At 36.4% G+C, this 21,807-nt stretch overlaps 2 protein-coding genes across 3 annotated transcripts in view; one reads left to right on the top strand and one right to left on the bottom strand.

Moving 5' to 3' along the window:
* Positions 1-21,551, bottom strand: part of acsl6 (acyl-CoA synthetase long chain family member 6) — a 45,457-nt gene extending 23,906 nt beyond the window's left edge. The window contains exon 1 of the mRNA XM_027010986.3: positions 21,410-21,551. The gene's annotated coding sequence lies outside the window, so the exon portion shown is untranslated. The remainder of the gene's footprint in view (positions 1-21,409) is intronic.
* On the top strand, positions 387-3,799 carry irf1b (interferon regulatory factor 1b). 2 transcript variants are annotated; one of them, XM_027010990.3, is made up of 9 exons: positions 387-536; positions 1,041-1,132; positions 1,314-1,413; positions 1,567-1,778; positions 1,899-2,022; positions 2,159-2,266; positions 2,418-2,446; positions 2,625-2,757; positions 3,126-3,799. In XM_027010990.3, the coding sequence occupies exons 2-9, from the start codon at positions 1,046-1,048 to the stop codon at positions 3,257-3,259; spliced, it is 927 nt and encodes a 308-aa protein (XP_026866791.1). In that variant the 5' UTR covers positions 387-536; positions 1,041-1,045; the 3' UTR covers positions 3,260-3,799. The 2 variants fall into 2 exon arrangements, with proteins under 2 accessions (XP_026866791.1, XP_026866790.1); XM_027010989.3 differs by having other exon boundaries at positions 2,622-2,757.
* Positions 21,552-21,807: the final 256 nt, after the last annotated feature.

The raw sequence follows: 21,807 nt of genomic DNA, 5'->3' as shown, positions 1-21,807 counted from the left end.
AGGATAGTTTTGAGTACAATTGAAAATTAAAGGTGTATTAGTGTGTTTGATTCTGTATGTTTGAATATATGAACAATAATGTTTAAAACATGATTTACTTATCTTTTTGGAGTTTTAATGCATGACAGTTCTCCCCACGTTTTTATTTTGGTGAGAAAGGAAGTGCGTAATAAATGAATTTATATTTTAACAAACGTATAAAAGTTACGTTACTGAAGTAATGTGTACGCGCATTAGATGCAGGAGATAAAATTGACTCAATGTAGACCGCATAGCTCACAACGGCGTGATTTCTCGGAAATCGGTCGACTTAAGTTTGAGCGCGCTTGAACTGCCTTTGAATTGATCATGCGCGGACAGTTGCCAACTGTTGCGTTGGGAAAACCCCCCCGCCCTTATTCATGTTCTATAAAAGCAAAGTCCACACGTCACAAGCAGTTCACAATTCTCCCCGAGAGCAACTTGTATTAACACCGAGTGGAATAACGGCTTCTCTCTATTTCTCATTCTACTCTTTGGACTAGCCCGAATACTCTGTAAGTATTTCTATGGGATACCGTAACATCGTTGCTTTGTTCAACAAAAAAAAAGATTTGTGACAAATTTATGAACGTTATACTGGTTATGTTATATGACCTATATTTTTGCGTACTACATAGTTGTTACTGTAATTTAACATGTAGAGATTGATTATACTGAAAACGTTTCTCTGATAATGGAAGCTCGAGCAGCCTTTGAGCACGATCAAAATAACCCGAGAACGATTACTGTATGTTGACTGTACTTGCGCCGGTATATTGGTTGTAACGATGGCATTCTTTAATACATTAAATTATGCAGTTCTCTCTGAAATCTACGAATGGCATCGTAGTGAGATACTTTTCTGGAATAAAATATATGCGAGGTTGCAAGGTTCACAAGGAGTGCGTATTTCCTGCTTATTAGGTCTTACGCTTTGCCCTGTAGGTTATAAGCAAAGTTTGCAAGGCATTATACGGTCAAAGTACCAAGTGAGTTAAATGTCTCTCCTTTTGATTTAGGAACCATGCCTGTGTCTAGAATGCGTATGCGACCTTGGCTGGAGGATAAAATAGAATCCAATACAATTGCCGGACTTGTCTGGGTGGATAAGGTGAGAAGAACAGCTTTCATTAAGTACTTTAATTATTATGATTATTATGATGATGATGATTATTATTATGCTGCATAGGGTTGTGATTTTAGAAAAATATGTTACCAATTGTCAAACATGTTGCCTATGAGTAGTAATAGAGTAGTGGTCAAAGTTTAATCCACTTTGTTGCTGTTTTTAGGAGAAAAAAATGTTCTCCATTCCTTGGAAACATGCCGCCCGCCATGGCTGGGAGATGGATAAAGACGCCTGCTTGTTTAAACAATGGGCCATCCATACAGGTGAGGAGGCACTCTAATAACAACAAGACTGCAACAAATAAACAATTACCAACCTCTCTCTCTTTCTCTCCCCCCGCCCCACACCACAAGAATGTGATCACAACATCCTTGTTTGTTTTTTTAACTATAATGCTTCTCCACCTATGCTTGCAGGGAAATTCAAGCCAGGTGTCCATGATCCGGACCCCAAAACATGGAAGGCCAATTTCCGTTGTGCCATGAACTCCCTGCCTGACATTGAGGAAGTGAAGGACAAAAGTATCAACAAAGGCTGCGAGGCAGTGCGTGTCTACCGCATGCTACAGGTGGAGAAGAACAAAGGAAAGAAGTCACCAAAGATGGCAGACTGCAGGAAGAAGAGGAAGGTGAGAAGTGCATGCCGGCTTGGGCCAGCAGCATCAGCACAGGGATGAAAACTAGGCATGGTTGAGTGCTCAATCACACAGTGAGATCTAAATGTACGCATGGGACTTTTGCTTCACCAGGCATCAAAGCTGAAGGCAGAGAAAATGGATGTTGAAGAGACATCCACAGGAGAGCAGTCTTACACCCAAAAGCAGGAAGACAGGACCACTCAGGACAATACCATAGACAGCACTGAAAATCTGAGTAAGTGACCTTAGTAATAAAAGTCTTCTACTGAAACTGCAACTAAGTTTTTGTTTTTTTTCTAGTTTGTAGTTATGTTAAATTTCATTTTTGAACAACCTAATAAAACTCTTTTTTTTTTGCCTTTTCTTTCAAGATGCAGGAAGCCCTACTTATGATGTTGCACCCTGCTCTGCATATGAAGTGGAAATTTCTGACAGCGATTTTCTCTATAAATTCCAGCTTTCGCCTATTCACACGACAGGTAACAAGGTTTCTTTAATTAAATGTAAATCAAATGTAAATTTCTATACATTTTATTAAATATTTAATTTATTAACTTTAATTGTACAACCATACTGTGAAATGGCACGTGGTATTCACTGTATTTTTTATATCTCTGTTGCATTTCCCAGACTATGAGGAAAATGAAGCTATTGTTGAGGTGAGTTTGGTTTTGGAATATATAAAACATACCCTGTCCGTTGTGCTTGTTCATTGTCAGGAATACCCTGGTTTTGTTATGTAACCAAATGCCTGTTACTGGCATAGTGCAATTGTTTGTAATAGTAAAGAGCAAGCAAAACTCAGTCGATTACAAATTCTGTGTTTTGCTCCAGCAGATCACACGGCAATTGGAACTTGATAGTACGCAGTGGCTACAAAGCAATAGCAGCGGAAAGGGGTTCCTGTGCAATGAAGTAGGCATGACAGAATCTTACCACAGTCCAGAGAGCCAATGGAGTGATAACTCAGGTAACTAAATGCTGTATAATTAGTTTAGCTGTATGAATATGGGACATATTGCCAGGACTATGTTTCCCCATACCAGGCAGTATTGCCATCAAAATAGATTTGGCTAGATTTGCTAGTCAAATCAATAAACGTATTTCAGACTATGTGACTGTAACAAGATTTTTTTAATATATAGATTTTTATGAAATGGCATCTAAAAGTGTCATTGCTTGTCTGTAAAGCACCATCAAATGCTTTTACTTATTGTTCACAGAAACTCATCACACTAGCTATTCTGTATTGGAAACTTTTGTAGGTAAATTACACTTTTGTAGTCTTAGGCAGAGCGCCAGTCCTCATGTGAAGTGTTTTTGTTGATTTCCTTTTAGGGGAGGAGCTTGAATTGCGATTTTACACAGAACTGAGCTCAGGCTTGCCTACCACTGAAGAGCTAAGCTACACAGAGCCATGGAACAGCATCCAGCACACCACCAGCTTGCTACCAGTTGGCTGTCCTCTCTGAGAGCTATTGGGTGCTTAGCCCAACGATTCTTCTTTATACCTCACATTGGGGGTTCAAAAGCCCTTTTCCATCACTGACTACGAACTTGATATCACCGAAAGCCTAACTAGCAAAAGAACATCTTCAGATGGAAGGCTGTAATGCAAGACAGATCATCAGTGAACCAACATTTGACTTTATGGATATTTTCTCAAACTTGCTGTTGTTACACTAGGATTGAGTATTTTCAGGTGTCTGGCTATCCTGCTGTTCTTTGCTAAAAGCCACAATCTTGACAACCATGACGCATGACTTTAGTCTTGTTTGGGATAAAGTTGTTAGGTTTGGAGGCCTGCGACTTGTATATAAACACAGACATGTAATCTCATTTAATGTGATGTTTAATAGTTTCCGTTATTGAAATACATCAGGGGTTTAATGCTTTTTTTCCTGAAACTTTGCTTGGTAACTCTTTTAAGATCTTGTCAGCTTTGGGTGAATATCTTTAAGCCATTTGTAAATAATGTATAATAATGTTTTGTAATAAAAAGTGAAAATGTAGCATGTCCTTGCTCATGATTAATACTTTTAAATGGTTGCAGTAATTAAGAAGTACAAACGTGAGGATACATTATAATAGGGTTAGTTTGAAGTGGTTAACTGCATTTTCCATTGCCTTAAGTTAAAGTGGACAGACCTTAAAATATGTTACTCATTATGATATTCCACAATCCTCCTTATTAACCTTAGCATTCAGATCAAGATGGGTTTATGAATGCTGTCAAAACACATTCCGCACGACTGCTCTTTTAGTACAAGGGAAAATTTTATTACATTTGGCCTGATAATGTAGAATCTAATACATAATGTCCAGCTGAGACATACACAAAACATTCTTAAATGTATATAAAAAATAAATAAAATAAATATATTAAGAGTTGGAACACTATAAAGTCAAATAATATAAATATGAGAACTATAAAGCTGACTGCCCTGTCTGGTCTGACTTGTGACACTGTGGCAGTGGCAGATTTGTGCTTTGTTAATTACATATTTCTAGTTTCCTATATACTCGTTCCCTTAGAGGACAGTTTTTGGCTTGCACTCTTCAACACATTCAAACACCCCTTCTTAAAATCACAAGCTGAAATGAACTGGACAGCAAAGTGAGGTTTGTCAAAATCCATGACAAGGACTGCAAAATGTTGGCCACCTGGTTCAACAGAGGCTCCAAAGGCTCTGAGTAGCAAGTGCTTTTTGAGTGGTTGGCCAAAACATTGCCTTGGGTACAAGAATGTTCCATATAAAGGATTTTATTTATTATCTCTGGTTTTTGATGTGGACACCCATGCCACTTGCTGATTTCTTTGGCAAAGTCGTAGTGGGTTTCTAAAAGCAGCATCTTTTCTGAAATGCAAAGAAGACATAAAGCCAGTGTCAACAAATTTACATAATTGGATGCCTCATTCAAGTTTAACCATATAAAACAATCTGACATCTGCTGAACAGCCATGACGGGAGCTCATGTGTGACACTGACCTGGCTGTACAGAAGGAATGCTATATGGCTGAGCACACAGTTTGTTCTGTTCAGCTGAATGTGTAGTGCATGCCCTGGGGTTTCCAAACTGCATGGTTTATGCCATGGTGTAAAGTCTAGTCAATTTTTATCAAATCAATTGGTGAATTTACTTACAAATAATAACTTGTAATGTGATAATGTGCCATTGCAATGCAGTTGAAAATGACAGAATCAACTGTGTAATATCTTGAAATGGAATACATGATACAGCAGTTAGGGAAAAGTTCAAATAGAACAGGAAACTGGGCCAAAGTACAGACTACAGACTGCCCTAATACACGATTATACCAAAGTACAGATTACAGACTGGCCTAATACACAAGTATACTAAAGTACAGACTGCAGACTCACCTAATACACAAGTAGTATGCCAAAACTAGTATACCAAATAAGGAAGTACTATTCAATATACTAGATGACACTGCATGTTCAGTGTAATACGTTAGTGTATAGAATTATAGTGCGTATACAGGAATATATGAGTATATAGGGAACTGTTAAACAATTCATAAGGCACTAGTGTTCAGATGTCATCTGAGCCAATGTAAGGGGTTATTTTCAATGTGTGTTAACATCCTATAACTCGACACATGGCTTCATATCTTATCAACTGGACATGCAATATCTATAAATCATTAAAAAAAGAACAGTTCTGAAGTTTTAATTCTGTTGGGACAACTTCAGAAAAACTCAAAATTAAAAAATCCATTGTGTGGAGTGTGTTTAATTATTAAAATTAATAATTGTTCAATCAATTAACACATTTTTTTGCATTAAGGAAGCTGTCAATGACTGTCCCACTTTCATGTTATGAGAAACAAGTGCTGAGTTTTTCAGTTAAGTTAAAAATAGAAATAGAATTATGCTGGCAATCAGTTACAAGTGTACTACCTAGTAGGGCAGCATAATGATAACACTGGATAGACAGTTTTTTTTAAGTGTCTCTTGACATTGTATTATGTTTACTGTGATTATTGCCACCTCAGGACTACTGCTTTTCACAAAACAAGTTTATTGACTTGATTCCAGTAATCAGAAGTTTATCTGGCTAGACTTTGTGGCCTTGGAGGAAGAGCCTCAGCAAATATCTTATTACAAAATTAAGTGGGCAACCTGGGAAACAGGAACATTGCATCTTGTGCATAAACCTCAGAGCAAAACTTTTGTTTAAGCAACCGTAGTTATGTTTCCTCCATTGGTTCCATGGTTTTGATGATTTTTAGCCAGTCATCACATTTCATGACTCTATACAGGAGGTATAATGGTTTTTTATAATGGTATATTAATTTTCCTTTTCCTTTTCCTTCTATGCAGTATTATGTCTTCACATTGCACACAAATGATTGTTGAAATTTACATTTTTATAGTAACTGACCGCACACAATTACCTGCATATGGTCAAGACAGGATGGCTACACACTCATCGGGAAGTGATGGCAAGCTTAATTACTAAAAGCACCTATTTCCTCTAGTGTGTTAGCCACAGCCCCCACAGTCAGCCTACCAAACAGAATAGCTTGTGTGAAGTAAGATGCTTTTCTATTTTGTGTGCAGACTATATATATATATATATATATATATATATATATATATATATATATATATATATATATATATATATGTGGTGTACTGCTTAAAAAACATGCAGACAGCAAAATATACACAATACAAAGCAAATACAGTAAAATATACAATGTAAGGGGTAAGATCAAGAGGGTTAAAGAAAAACATAAAAATTACGACTAAGTCATGGTCAATAAGTAGGTTTTTAGTGCTTTCTTAAATACATGAATAAAGTCTAAGAGACAAAGGTCTACAGGAAGAGAATTCCATAGCTGTGGTGCATAATTACTAAAAGCCAGAGTTCCTAGTGATGAGAGACAGAAGTGAGGAGTGCAGAGGAGTGTAGGTAAGGACAGAAGTAGAGTTCTCTGTGGAGAACAATCATGAAGAAGACCAGTGGGTAGGAAAGAGTTAAACAATGACGTGATATAAATGTTAAAACAAATATCTTGAAATGTGTGGGCAGCCATTGGAGATTGTGAAGGACAGGGTTGCTGTATTCATGATGATAAGTACAAGTAATGACATGAGCTGCAGTACTCTGAACCCACTGTACTTTGTTCTGAAATTTTACAGGTAGTCCAGCAAATAGAGCATTACAGTAATCAAACCTCAGTGTTACCAGTGCTTGTACCAGTGTTTCTGTTTTCAGATTTTCAAAGGAAAGTGTGGAGTCTGGAAATGTTTCTAAAATGAAAACATAGTATGAGTGAGTGGTTTCAAGTGGGGTTCCACTGAGAGAGTACTATCAAATATGTCTTGACTTGTTTACTACGAGAGCGAGTAATTTCACTGAATAAAATATAGAAATTGGACACTGAAGGTATATTAAATTTAGAACCAATCTACAGGACCTCAATATTATTACAGAACAGCTGTAGGATGTTATGGGTCATCCAATTTTTAATTTCAGTTAGACATAATAAAAGAGTAGAAAGTAGAGAATTAGCTCCTGGCAATGTGGATATGTAGAGTTGGGTGTCGTATAATAACACCTCATAATATGTCCCAGTGAAAGGAGTTCTTAATTCTAAAAAGGAGCTGATACCTATGGTGCCAATATGATTTAAAAGAAGTTTATGACAAATTATATGAATAGCAAGGTAAGGTCAAGCAAGATAAGAAAGTGTACAAATGGGCTTTAAGATGAGTAGCAACTACAGACTCTACAAGCCAAGACTTTGGCCAAAAATAGAAGATTTGAAATGGGACGATAATTGTTGAGATCACTGGGGTCGGTATTGGGCTTCTTAAGAATGGGTATAATAATTGTCATTTTTAGACACTGGGAAACATGACCAGAAGACAAAGATGAGTTTATAATATTACTGATTAAGAGACAAAGTGAAGGCAGACAGGATTTGAGAAGTATAAATTCTAAATTTATCTTTACTATTTTTGACTGCAGATGTAAAAGAATTACATAAGTCAAAAGTAACAGTAAAAACTATTAGGTGGCTTTAGAAGTTTAGAACTGTTGCAAACAAAGTCTTCTGGTTGGAGGGCTTAATTATAGAACCATAGTATGCAGAGCGAGGACAAAGCTTTGTTGTAAGAAGATCTTAAGACGCCTGTAAGTTACTTGTAAGGACATTTCACCTAAATTGGCATTACAATCTATGTCTTGCAGCCTTCTGATGTTGTAGATCTGAGGTGAACCGGGGGCACTATTGGTGAAAGAAACTGTTATTTTTTTTAAAGTGGGGCTAGTGATGTGGTTCACTGGCAGGTGAAGAATTAGAAAGAGGGAATGACTTAAGCAAATTTATAAGGCTGAACTGTCTTAATGTTTCAGTACATAACTACAATACATTTTTGACAGAGAGTGAGAGAGTAACAGAAACATAAAAACAATAAAAGAAATCAGACATTTCATTAACTAATTTCACTAGCCCAGCAGGAGGGACACACACACACACACACACACACACACACACACACACACACACACACACACACACACACACACACACACACACACACACACACACCTGCCATGGTCCCAATCAGCCACCTATTAGTTATTGCACACACCTGTTCCTTGTGTGTCCTCTTTTGTTATCCCTGCTATTTAGGCCCACAGGTACCTGCTGTCTGTGTTGCGCATTTGTCCTACGCCTGGAGTCATCACCTGTACCTGCTCTTAAGAGCCCTGCATTCCTGCGTTTCTTTCAATGCATTGAGCTAATACTGCTGCATTGTCACCTTTTTGTTTTAAACTTGCTCAAGTTGAGCTGTTATGGAGAAGCAATATTCTTTTGACTCTTCCTCCCTCCTTTGCTGCAAGCATCACAATCAAAAATCACTGCAAAAGCAGCTATTGCCAAATTAAAACTCTTTTAAATTGGGGAAAATTAAAAAGGGTCATTTAAATCTAGGGTAAATCTATCTATTAAATCTATCTATGATAGTTGAGCATGGCTTCCCAATGAAAAATGTAAAAATATATCTAACAAAATAAAAATGGAGTCTTACTAAACCATTGAGCAAACTGAGAAAGATGACAAAAACCACACTGGTAACTCCCTGAAATTATATGAAGAAAAAAAAAACTTTGGTAGGTTGTCATTGGTACTTCCCCAATCTATGTCTCAGGCACATGTCTTTCAGTATTACAGTATTAGTGTACAATTAAAACATGACAGTTACTAGTAGAAGGGATGCTGTGTGACTTACTCAGCAGATATATTACATGTGAGCTCTCCTCTTTGAATAGATCTATAATGTTTGGGCCATGGATCTGGTATAAGTAAATGCTGTATGGGCAGATGACTGGAAGATTGTTCACATCCATGCAAGCGAAAAGTAACGCACTAGAAGTGGCAGGCTGGAAGGGTGTGGCCCTTCCTCTAGTCACAGTGCAGCACAAGTGTTATAAGCGCAATGACTGAAAGTTAACTGTTCAGACAACCAAATCATTCAATATTAAGTTTTAGGGTTATTACTGAACCTCTGTGTATGAATACATTAGTGAAATGGCATTTTCTTATTGTAATTTCTAAATAAGACTTACATTGTTGTTTTAATTTACCTTAAGTAGGTAATTAATGTAATTAACTTATTTATTGTTGTTCTCAGAAATATCATGACATATGTATTAACTTGTACATACATAACTTGAAAGTAATCACTTTTCAAACAGTTAGTATCTATATACTTACCTTTTACATTTATTTATTTACTATACAGTAAAATAAAGTGATACTTTGCTTTATTATAAGAAATGCCAATCCTGATAGTAAAAAGTTATTATTATCATGAAGATAGCAATTTCTGAAATCTTGTTATTAGCTGACATACTGGACTAATAAAACCCCATTGTTAAAACTACTAGATAAAATATCCATCTTGTATCACAAAGAGTAACAATTTGATAGATGTATTTTAGCTACATGCAGACTATAATAGTCTTTTTCATACGACTTGCTAATATAAGCTTTGTGGTAGAATATAATGAAGTCTTTAAAAAGAATGCTCGATGAGTCCAAGAGGTCTACTAGCATATTTATATTCATTGGTTATTTGTCTTTAAATAAATGATCTTATAATTAACTGCAGTGCAGGATTAAAAATATTCAAGAAGAAACATTTAATCTCGTGAGATAAACTGATTGCAGACCTGAGGGTCTAGTGTGGGAAGTAAAGCCTGCCTACTGGGTTAACAAGGTTATGATAGGCCCGGATTAATTTAGAGCTAGTAAGCCTTGAATTAAATTTAAGCAATATGAAATTATAATGCTTTAATAAAATTAATTAGCATTATGAAAATGAGGTTAGGCTACCTGCTCCCCATTACCTTTCATTCATTGCTAGCTATGCTATCATATTTGGGCAGGTTATTTCATTAACTTGACCTGTGGAAGACTACGTGTGACGCATCACCAGGGTACAACAGTACATCAGAACTGGTTTCAATGCAAAACTTATCACATTTCCATACACAAATGAGGCTTTGGGACACAGAACAGGAGCAGGTAGATTTCAGATTTTACATCAAGGGTTCACTAAACTAATACAAACAAGAAGAATGAGGTTTAAACAGTGCTGCTAATTGATTAGTCAGTAATATCATGGAAAACTGAATTATTGAAGTAATATGCAAATATTGTTTAAATATCAGAACAAACCATTCATCCCCCAAGTCCAAAAACAGTCTGTTTTTACTCTTTCTCTGATGTCACAAGAATAAACTCATTTACATATCTCTGCCTACTCAACCTATAGCAGTTTAGCTTCACCTACTTACACATTGCAGTTCAAGAAACCAAAACAAAAGAAACACAATGCAAAGCATTGCCATATCAGAGAAGGGGCAACCATGACATAAAGGCGCAGTAAGAGAAACAGCCTGTTTAAGGAATAAAGAAAGGTTGGTCACGTAAAATTTAATTATAACTATTTTTGTAACACAAATCCACACCAATAATGTACATGGACATCATGGAAAAATCTAAAATAAAAGAAAAATGTAGGCTATGGGCCCTTTACAGTGAACACTGTGCCATCCCAGAGTTTTTATACAGTCTAGACTAACATAAGAAGTCTCTCTGAAGATACAACCTGCCTCTTACAGTAAATGAAGGTAAAGTGAACTTTCTGGTTTGGCCAGTGTCAGACTGGCAACAGTTCCTTTATAATGTTTGTTTAGCACATTACTGGGATCTTTCAGCTCAAAAGCAACCTACATGTTTCAGCACCTAGTGATTATTGTATGCTGGGGTATGAATAATGAACCTGAACCAAGATAATACAGTGTAACTGCTTGACATATTTTACCTGTCACAGGACTTCAGGGGGAAAGTGTAAAATGATGGTTGCAGTAGTATTAGTCTGCGCAGACAAAAACAATGCTACCTATAGTTTTCTTTCCCTGGGGCAACAAAACAAGTTTCATATAGACTTATACAGTTATTCTCTCTGACGTCATGGTTGAGGTCACATTTAAATACAATATTTCTGCTGTTGTACTGCAGCAGTAAGCCAAATAGCAGTATGAAAAAAAATGTTGACTCATGTATGAATGTAACAGGAATAAACTGGAATAGTGATGTTTCATATGTTGTGATTCCACCTCTGTAAAAAGATTTGTCTAATGGTTATTATTTTTAAAGGATGCCTTGCCTAACATTGTACATGGACAAGATGGTACATTATGAAATGTAAATATATATTGTCTAATTTAAGAGTGTCAATGTAAAAGCACTCTGTCATATGGCATTTTAGGGCTTTAAAAGTGTTCATTCTTAGTGCTGCATTTATGGGAAATACTGGGCACATTTCTCTTTCAAATAATGCCTTATACCATTCCTACCCTCCATCCACTGCCTCCACCCACTGACTCCACACCCACATGAATGTCACCTGCTGTCAGAACGAGATTATTTTATCCCCATGAACTGTATGTGTGGGTGTATTTACGAACGGTACTTGAGTATTTTTGCTTGTGTGTCAGATAACTGGGGTAATTAAAGCTTCATGTCTGGTTTAGAAGGACTCCAGAAAGCCAGTTTCTTAATTTGCATTCTTAATTAACTTGCAACGGAAATATAAGAAATCTCACTTTGAAGCTACAGATAATTGTATCTAAACTGTCCTATAAAAATAATGCCCTCGTCCACAGTAGTTTCTCAAATATACAGAAAGCATGGAATGGGAGGCATAATACCTAAAGCTACAAGATATTTAAAAGATTTAAAATGGGTTATGAAAAAGGTTAGCAAGCCCTTTGGAACTATTTGAATACTGTTTTAGTAGCTGCTAAAATATGATTTGATGTTCATTAAAGTCTTAATAATAATGTTAATAATATTTATGTAAATAAGATTTATTAAAGGAATAAAAAAGGCATGGTACCATAATATCTTTGAACAACAAGTTTAATGTATCACTGTTGGAAAACATGTGAGCCGGTCTTTACTGCATTACTACTGCAGTCAGTGCAATTAGCCTATAGTCATTAAGAAATGAGGGCTTATGTTGAAGAGAGGCTGCACATGCTCAGTGTATACATCTGAGCCAGCGTTCCATCAGCTCACTCTACTTCTTCACATGAGGAAGCTGAGACTATGTTGACTGTGTTGGCTCCTTTGCCTCCACAGTTACTGGGACTTTCCTCTGTGACTCAGTACTCAGGGCCTCAAAGTTAATACAGACATTGTTCAGCTCACCTGGCGGAGTAGTATGGCAGATGACTACCACTTTGTCTTTGCTATAATTGTCTGTGATCTGTTTAAGGCCTTGCAACATGCGACACATTTCAGGAATGTTCGATTAACACTCCAGGCTGAGGCTGTATTGTCTCTTGGTCATGACTAGATTTTTTTGTCGACATCAATGTTACCTGAGACAGGTGCAGTGGAGCAGGTGAACACATTGACTGGACCTCACAGTTTTAAATGGCTTGTGTTTAGGATATGTATTGATGCACCTCATGGGCACACTTGTCTCATTGGAGGTACTGATGTAGCTTATTACCCCCTATTGCATTCTTCTCTATGAATACAGTATATTCTTCTTGCATGGAAGCTGCTTTAATTACATCCCAGTTAATGTGATCAAAGCAGTCCTGAAGCACATTATCTGTCCATGTTTGTCCAGGCTTTTTTTTAACATACTGGAGAAGCTTGCCTTTATGCAGCATAGGAAAGCAAAAAGATGTAAAGATGTGCTCCAATTGTCCAAAGTCACCCACAACATCACCCGGGTGTGCCGATCTTTGGGTTGACAGTATCTTTTAGCAGAATGAGTCCAGATTCACCCAAAACAGCACCAAGGTGTGCAGATCTGTTTTGATAGTATCTTGTAGTAGACTGAGTGCTGTTGATGAACTTCCTAGCCATGAAATTTAAACAGCAAGAATGAAAATTCTGGTAAATTTCCTTGGCAGATAAAAGGGTCTGAATTTCACCATTATTTTGTTATAGTGTGTCAGGTTAGACTATGTTCCAACTTGGTTCAACACATGAAAAGAACCACATAGTGGTCTCTACGGAATCACTGCTAAACCTGGGTTTGCAAGCCAGTGTGTATCTGTTTTGTATATATCTTCAAATGGAACATTTTAGCCAGCCAAACAAACAGAAAGTTATTTAATAATTTCACAAAGAGTTGCTGTTACTCCTGAGTGGTGAAACAGAATAGCATTCACCCTTTCATCTGGAGATAGTGAGTTTGATCCCTAATTATGCTATCCTTGGCCAAAAGCCTGAGAGAGCAAAATCGGCTGTGCTCTCAGAGAGGGACATACTCTCTCTCTCTCTCTTTTTCTCTCACCCCTGACAATTACAGTCGCACTAGCCAGTAATGGATGTCTATGAGCTCATGTATCAGAAGAGGGAGGAGATCGCTATACTCCAAGTGTGTTATATTGCATCCTGATATTGCATGACCTACAGCTTGAACAGATTTGGTGACTGGCTGTATGTTTCTTGGAGGAAGCATTAAACAGCCCTCACCCTCACTGGTTGGCAGCTGTCATATGAGAATTATTTGATGGGTGGGAATTGGGAGAACAACTGGGAAAAATACCAAAAGCTAAAATAATAATTTATCTTCAAATAAGATAAATCCCATTCAAAGCACTCACAATGCATGCTTAGGTAAAACATACTATTTATTATTTTCCATCTTGTTTCAAAACTACCAATACCATTTCTCTACATGCTAAGTTTGAGACAGCTAATAGCATGAACAGATGTATTCTGCCAACTTTGATTTGTTTTGTAAGGTTCATGTTTGTAATAAATGTTCCTGAATTTCTTCTTTCAGTTGGTACATCATTATATACTTTTGAAGCGCAATTAATGTTTAGGTTAGTCACATTTTTTAAAATATAGTGCTTTTAACAACAGATGTTGTCACAAAGCAGCTTTACAAATGTCCAAGTCCAAGCCTCCAGTGAGTTAGTATGTTGTGATAAAGCCAAGCCAGATTTTCTAGAAGTGACAGACTTAGTTCCTTGCTAAATAGCTAAAGAGGCAAAGAGAGAGAGAGAGAGAGAGAGAGAGAGAGAGAGAGAGAGAGAGAGGAGGGAATGATTTTATTGCTCTTTCTCTCTCTCTCTCTCTCTCTCTCTCTCTCTCTCTCTCTCTCTCTCTCTCTCTCTCTATTTCCCTTTCTAATGTCATTCTGGTATTGCTTTAAAGCTTTCTATTATAACTTCATGTTATGGACTGTGTATGAAGTGTGTCGCATTTGCAGCCTAATAAAAACATATTGCCCACACCTGTATATTGTCCTATTTTCTCAAAATTCTAATTCTGAGTGTAGATTTCTCATGAACATTGTCATGAACATTCTCATGCACTTGTTTGCTGAAAATAAAAAGCAGCATATGGAACACGTTATTGTCATTCCAAAGGCGAAAGAGATGTAAGTATGCCCCCTGTAAAAGTCCTTACATTGACATTATTATATTAAAAGTATTACAGTACTACATGAACGCGCATGGAGTTCACATGAGGTCACTGGCAAATTTACTGTGTACTATTACACACAGTATTATCACCGCGCTTGCAGTTTCCTCTGCAACATAAACAATACCAGTCGGTGAATGTTTTCATCTGTGCAGCAGTGAGGGATGGAAAAAAAGCACTTTAATCTTTCGACTGTCATCACAGGTCTGCACTGAAAAGTGGTGTGACACAGAGCCTGAGCTCAGGCTTGCAGCAGGTCATGGGGCATGTTACCACAGAGACCTCATTGTCTCATAGACTGTGTGGTATATCTGCTTTGAGAGCACAGTTAAGGTTAAGATTGGTTCAGTCTTGCGGATGCAGTGTCCTGTGGCAAGTCTTTCAGTTCCGCCAGCCTTTTTATTTTTGAAATTACATTTCTGTGCTATAGTTGTGTCATACACTATTGGCTATTGCTGTTTCTGCAAAAGCAGTTCGGTTCAGTGATAAAAATATTAGAGCATGGTCAAGTGCAACACTTTCCTAAAACCTATTGTAAACAACCTAGTTAATAAGCTATAAAAAATAAAGAAAGAAAATGAAAATAGATGAGCAAAAGAAAGACATTACAACAAAACTGCACAGCACAGAGATCAGGGTGAGATGTCATTGAGATCTTTGTCCATATCTCTGAACTTTTTGTTTGTGATGATTCTGTATTGTCAATGGCCACAACCATGACGTTACATTAGGAGTTTACCCCTGTTAGTGGTTGGCGTGCTCCCAGACACAGGCTGCTCTAAATGCCTTCATGGATTTCTTGTAAAGCACGTGACTTTTGTTAAAGCCGTAGTACTGCATTATGACCAAGCGGAGTCGCCACTGAGAAGAAACATGGACATTTACAAGAAACTCCCACAGCTGAGCTGGAAACCACCCAGCTTCCCTGGATGTCCTCTTGTGACCCTGTATACATTTTGTTGTCTGTTTGTAATGGCTTGTTGGCCCTTAATATGATGCAATATAAATAGCAATCCAGCAATAAAAGCCTTAAACTGTACATAGGCATTACTCAGCATATTTGTTACCTATAAATCAAAGGTTATTGTACACATTACTCTTTTAATTCTTTATGTTTTATTTGTTAAGAGTTTATTAAAGAGTTATTATTATTATTGTTATTATTATTATTATTATTATTATTATTATTATTATTGGCTTTATTTTCTAGGAAAATATGAACAGTTTGAAAATGTGACCCAGCATATGTTGAAACTACTGTCCATGCTGAGTTCACTGCCAACTTTGCCAGCTGTGACTTTTTCATCTCATTTTCCTTTCATACACAGCTCTGAAAGTGACTAAACTATAACCTGTACAATAGGTCTTAATAACTTCAAAGGCTGATGCATAGACACCATTCCAGGCACTCCTACACTGTCATTTGCTGACAAAAGGTGTGTCTGCTAAAGCTATTTTCACTGTTGTTTAAATATAGTTTGTCTTCAAGCAGCAGGGACCAACTCTGGTTCTAGATGGCCAAAGTCCAGTACAGTGTGGTGATTTCCCTGCTTCAACTCACCTGCTGAATCTGGTAATGAACCGATGAGTTAAAACATGTGTTTGATCACAGAAATCTCTAAACTGTGCTACACTCAGGCCCACGTGGACAGGAACATGGCACATCTTACCTAAAGAGTCTGGTGCTAGTCTGACGCTTTTATATTGCACCATGTTATGCAACCTGTAGATATTATTGATCCTCCCTAGTTCATAACAGGACCTGACAGGAGAAAACAGTAGTTAAGGTGTAATTGTACAATAATTACAACCCAAGTTAAGTAGGTTAAGTGGTTCAATCCTTACATAAAGCATCCCTATTGAAAAAGTTATATTTAAGGGACAGTTGTGCAGTCTCAGTGCAGTTATAAGTCCCTTCATTGGTTTCTGCTTTACATTTCCTCCTCTGTGGTAGCAAACACCTTATCAACCAAGACAACAATCAGCCTGTCACGAAGGGACAGGGCTGTGAAAAGGGAACAATAAACCCACATTCTTATGGTGGTACATGCATGAATATAACAAAAGAGAAAAAAGAATATAAATATGAACTAAATACTTAATGGCAGATAAAACAGGGAGAATTAATGCACCTGTGGAACTGACAGCACTCAAATCTTACATTACTAAATAAAGTGAAAAAGAGCTGAGAATGAAGCACTGCGCCATCAACTTACCCTATCAACTTAACATACTACCATGTTAAGCTAAAAAGTAAGGCTAAAGGTTCGTTAAATTTTATTTCCTCTTCACAGTTGCCTGAGCAATGAGTTCCAAAGAAATGAGATTGTCAAGTCTGGCCTTCACATTATCTCAGTCTCTGAGGCAAGGAATCTAGATGCAAATCTAGATGCAAAACACACTGCCAAAAGAAAGAAACTTATGCAATTTGATTGCATATTATAGATGGAATTTTCTAATTAGATGTGGTTATCAAATACATCCAAAGAAAATTCAAGGTGAGTAACTAGTGTACTATAGTAAGAGATTTAGAGATATTTAAAATTGTAGTGAAGTACACAAGGTACCTCCAGAGAAACATCATGTTTTGGGATGAGACAGTGTCTGAAATAGGCCTTGTCTACTTCAATACAATTTTAAATCTCTCTCTCTCTCTCTCTCTCTCTCTCTCTCTCTCTCTCTCTCATTAAAAAGGCATTTTAATGCTAATGAACACAGATTTAACTGTTTGCATTGCTAGTTGTTACTATGGCATGCAATGAAGTAAGGAGGTTTAAGTAGGAAAAAGATCTGATCTCTCAGAACTTTAGAACCCCATGAAAGGAATGTTATGGTTTAAATATCTAGCTTCTGTTTTGGACATAAACTGGTTTCACCTCTTAGACCTTAAGAAGCACCTTGCTTGCACAGCTGTTGAAAACCTTTGAATGTCCTGTAGAACATCAATCTTTTAATCTGAGGGTCCAGGGTTCAAGTGCCTGTTCAGACAAAGATGTTTTTACTTTGTCACTGAAATGTGCTTGTCAAAGTTCCTGAAATACCTCTGGGCAATCCTAAATTTTTCAGTCAGAATTGTAAGTCGTTTTGGATAAAAGCGTCAACTGAATGCCGTAAATGTAAATGTAAAAAACAATGCTGAACAACAAATGCATTCTACAGTCAATAAACTAATCTGACAGAACAACATGTTGTCAAGTTTCTGTGTATAGCCAACACTCAATGGAAGTTATTCAGCACCACAGCAAAAACATCTACTATACTTGTCAAACAAGTCATATGAGTATTTAGCATCACAACAACTTGAGACAAACGTGACTATAACAAAATATCTGTCATGTATGTATCATACAAACTGGAATGTATCATACAACCATCAGCTGAAGTCTTAATCATAAAATATTAAACTCACTTAGCGTGCTTGGTGGGTATCAGTGTGAATAATGAAATCACAATGCACTAATTGCACTGACAATGCATTATATATAACAAAGAATACACCATACTACTGTATATAATAAATTACATCAGAGAAAGAAGGATATTTTTATATTAGATGGTTAGTTTATAAATGTCACAGATGGCATCTCTTAGCCAGGCTACAGTGTGTAGTTAGAAAGTGTAAACTCAAATTTAAAGTAGTACTTCAAATAAATTCAAATAATAACCCCTGGTCAGCATGTGATATAGTGGGGCAGCCCATGGTTTGAGTGTGATACAGTGAGGGAACCCCTTATCGGAGTGTGATAAAGTGAGCGAACCCCTTGTCGGAGTGTGATACAGTGAGGGAATCACTGGTCGAGCATCACACTTTTAATCTGATGACAGTGGTCACAGTGCCCCTGTGCTTATTATAAACTTAAACTTAAGCATGTGATTGATTTCCCCCATGTTACTTGTGAAAATTGAATATATACTGTCCTTATAGACCCAAAATATATTATAATTAAGAATGAAAAAATTAATATAACCGGAGTACTCTCAATACATTATAGCTGATGGGTTAGCTGTGGCTATGCACTGCATGCAGAATCGCCATGTTGCTAGCCGAGTATGAGCGCTTGGTTCACATGAAAGTATACAAAGTAAAGACAAATAGTGACATCTTATGGAGAAAAGTAGGACTAAACAAGCCAGCCCCAAAGGAGCAAATATCCTAATGCTCTAAATATATATACACAAGAAATCAACAGGAACATTAAACTGTATATAGCTGAGCATAAAAGGGATAGTGTCATTATAGTGTTTTAGTTTATGTGCATTTTATTTGTAATGATTGGCTCATCCTGTCCTCCTGAGTCAGTATAATACTGCTCTGATGTATACCACTGCCTGTTATTGTTCTATCTAGTTGTTTAATCTCCTAAAAAGTAAACAATCCTATTATTTTATTATACATACAATAGTGAATTCATAATTAAACAGAATTACACAAAATGCAAGAATAAAGCTCACAAAAAAGAGATTATTTGACCAGAATATATGACAATTTTCCTCTGAAAAAACACACTATACAAGGCACCCTTCCAACAAGGAAGGGGCAGAGACTGTGGGACAAATGGGTCAGCTTAAAAGCATACAAAATACATAATTTATCTCCATTGGAAAAATATACTACAAAGACAGGGGCCATAGTACAGTTTACAGAGCACGTTCCAGGTGTATGGTACTTGGAACAGGGCAGTTCATTTGGAGGAGAAATAGTACAAATCTGATATGAAATCTGATTTGAAATTTGAAAACATGGAAGGGAAGTTTTTTTCTTTGCTTTCAACCAGAGAGGGAACTTGAACACCTTCAATAAAAATCAGCACCACAGCAGGGTTTTTAAGTTTCTAAGTTTAAAAGAGCATATCATTGGTCATTTTGTTGAGTCGTTGAATTAAGTATTAAAAAAACCAGAGAGATTACTTGATAATGTTTTAGTTCTGCTCTCTTACGTAATGACATGGATATTCATAAGGCATGCTAAAACAAGACATGCTCATACCAGAGCTGTTCCAGTGGCTTGTATTTCTGAAGTACTGAACATTAGAGAGGTAATTTAATCACATGAAAGGATCTTGCTCATAATACTGAAGACAAGCCTTGCACCCATTAGGCAACATGATTCCATTTTTATGGTTCTCTTAATCACACACATTTTTACAATCAAATCAAATCGATCATTTTACAGTATTCAGTCTTCACAACATATTATTGTATATCTACAATTGCATAGCAGTACATCTGAGTAATTTATGTGGGCACACCAAGCCATATAAGGAATACTAACAATGACTCCATAACAGTAGATGGTCACTCATCTTTGTTAAGAAAATTGGGGTTAAAATAGATGTTACACTGTATACACTACATTTTTGCAAAGATTTTTTTTCATCTTCCAAATTTTGCAAGATTTTTGCAAATATACTGTATGCTGTATAACTGTATGCTTATTATAACTTTACATATAACTGTAGACTATTTTAATATAACATATAACTGTAAACTATTTTAATCCGTTGTTGGCTGACTGCCAAAAAGAAATTACAGCAAGTTTGGAACTGCAGAGCATTTATTTAAAATAGATCCTGTACATCACAGTATTCTTTCTCTTTACACACGGAAGAGAAAGGAAGTTCAGTTACATACTCCTGCTGTATAAATGTTTAAATATCTTCAGGATCTAATTCCTTAAAAACATTAAAATCCCTAAATCCCCAAATCTACTGGCTGCTTCATGTACAAGGAAACGTTTGATTATAAAGTGATCGCACTGAGTTCATGATTATGGAAAAAGGTATAATATTATACCTAAAACAATCAAAATCTCTACTTCTCTACTTGTTTTATGAACAATTTAAAAACATGTTTTCATTTGGATTTTTAGTAATGAACTATAACACAATTACAAATCAGTTTTTTACTTATAATCTTTTATTATGGCATTTTACTTTTGGATATACACTGTTCATTCATCACTGTTTTTAAAAGATGTCGCTGTGCTTTCTCTTTAGGATAAAATTTTCAGATCAAATTATTGGAATGTATCTGACCTAATCTCCTGCAAACAGATTCCCTGGTCACCCTAAATAAATTAGTAACAAAAACAGGATACCAAAAACTGTATATAAAACTTTCAAATTATAGAGGGGGAAAGCTAATCAATAATAAATCACAAAATAAATATCATTTTTTACTAGTGTATTTTGGCTACTTTATATGTAGCCATACAGGTATCTGCAGCTAACTACTACCAGGCAACAAAGGGCCCCACCAATGAAAGTCACAGTGGAAAACAATATGTACAGGGTTATTTTTGTATCACAGGCTGCATACTTTCTCTTTCGGATTCTTCGTGCAGTCGTAATGAAACGTTATATTTTTACACGTGGTAAAATACGTGTAATTTGAATGTTTATATACGTGTAAGACAAGTATGGTTACATGTAAACATATCATAACACGCCATTGAGCAGATGCGTCTCTGAATTGGTAGGGTATTTGTTTTTATAGGGTTACATATGCCAAAAAAAAAACAACAAAAAAAAAACGTACGTTACAATCTCCTATCATCTGTGACGCGCATACAAAGAGCATCAAAACCATGTCAAGCTTCTGAACAGTCACTTACCTGAAAATCATATCGTAGGTTAAATTCCAGAAATTCATGACTTCATTAAAGATTAATCCATTATAATTGCCTCCGTAAAACAGACCACGGTAAAATGCGTACTCTTTCAATACCCTTTCGTAGACCAGTTTTACTTTCGCTTTTTGAGCCAGTGCTGGTGCAGAAAATATAGAGGAGGAGACAATAGGGTGAAAAACGATAGACGTGGGCAAAGGCACTCGTTCAGCCGTTATAAGGCCTTCGTTATAGATTACAAAACGTATTATATTTAGGCTAAGTAAATAGCATACTGAGTATATATATATATATATATATATATATATATATATATATATATATGCAAAAAAAAAGAGACCACTCCGATTAAATCAGCATCTCCACATGTACAGCAGCCATTC

Source organism: Electrophorus electricus, chromosome 8, assembly GCF_041902795.1.
Source record: "Electrophorus electricus isolate QZ-2024a chromosome 8, ASM4190279v1, whole genome shotgun sequence".
Taxonomy (NCBI): Eukaryota; Metazoa; Chordata; class Actinopteri; order Gymnotiformes; family Gymnotidae; genus Electrophorus; species Electrophorus electricus.
Note: the sequence above shows the minus strand (reverse complement) of the source record. Positions and strands in the feature narration are given on the sequence as shown.

What these genes read in the sequence shown, in the direction of transcription:
- irf1b (XM_027010989.3), top strand. Translation starts at nt 1,046, where the DNA reads ATGCCTGTGTCTAGAATGCGTATGCGACCTTGGCTGGAGGATAAAATA. An exon ending in ACAATGGGCCATCCATACAG is followed by an intron (nt 1,414 to 1,566) that starts GTGAGGAGGCAC and finishes CTATGCTTGCAG; the next exon opens with GGAAATTCAAGCCAGGTGTC. An exon ending in AAAATGAAGCTATTGTTGAG is followed by an intron (nt 2,447 to 2,621) that starts GTGAGTTTGGTT and finishes GTTTTGCTCCAG; the next exon opens with CAGATCACACGGCAATTGGA.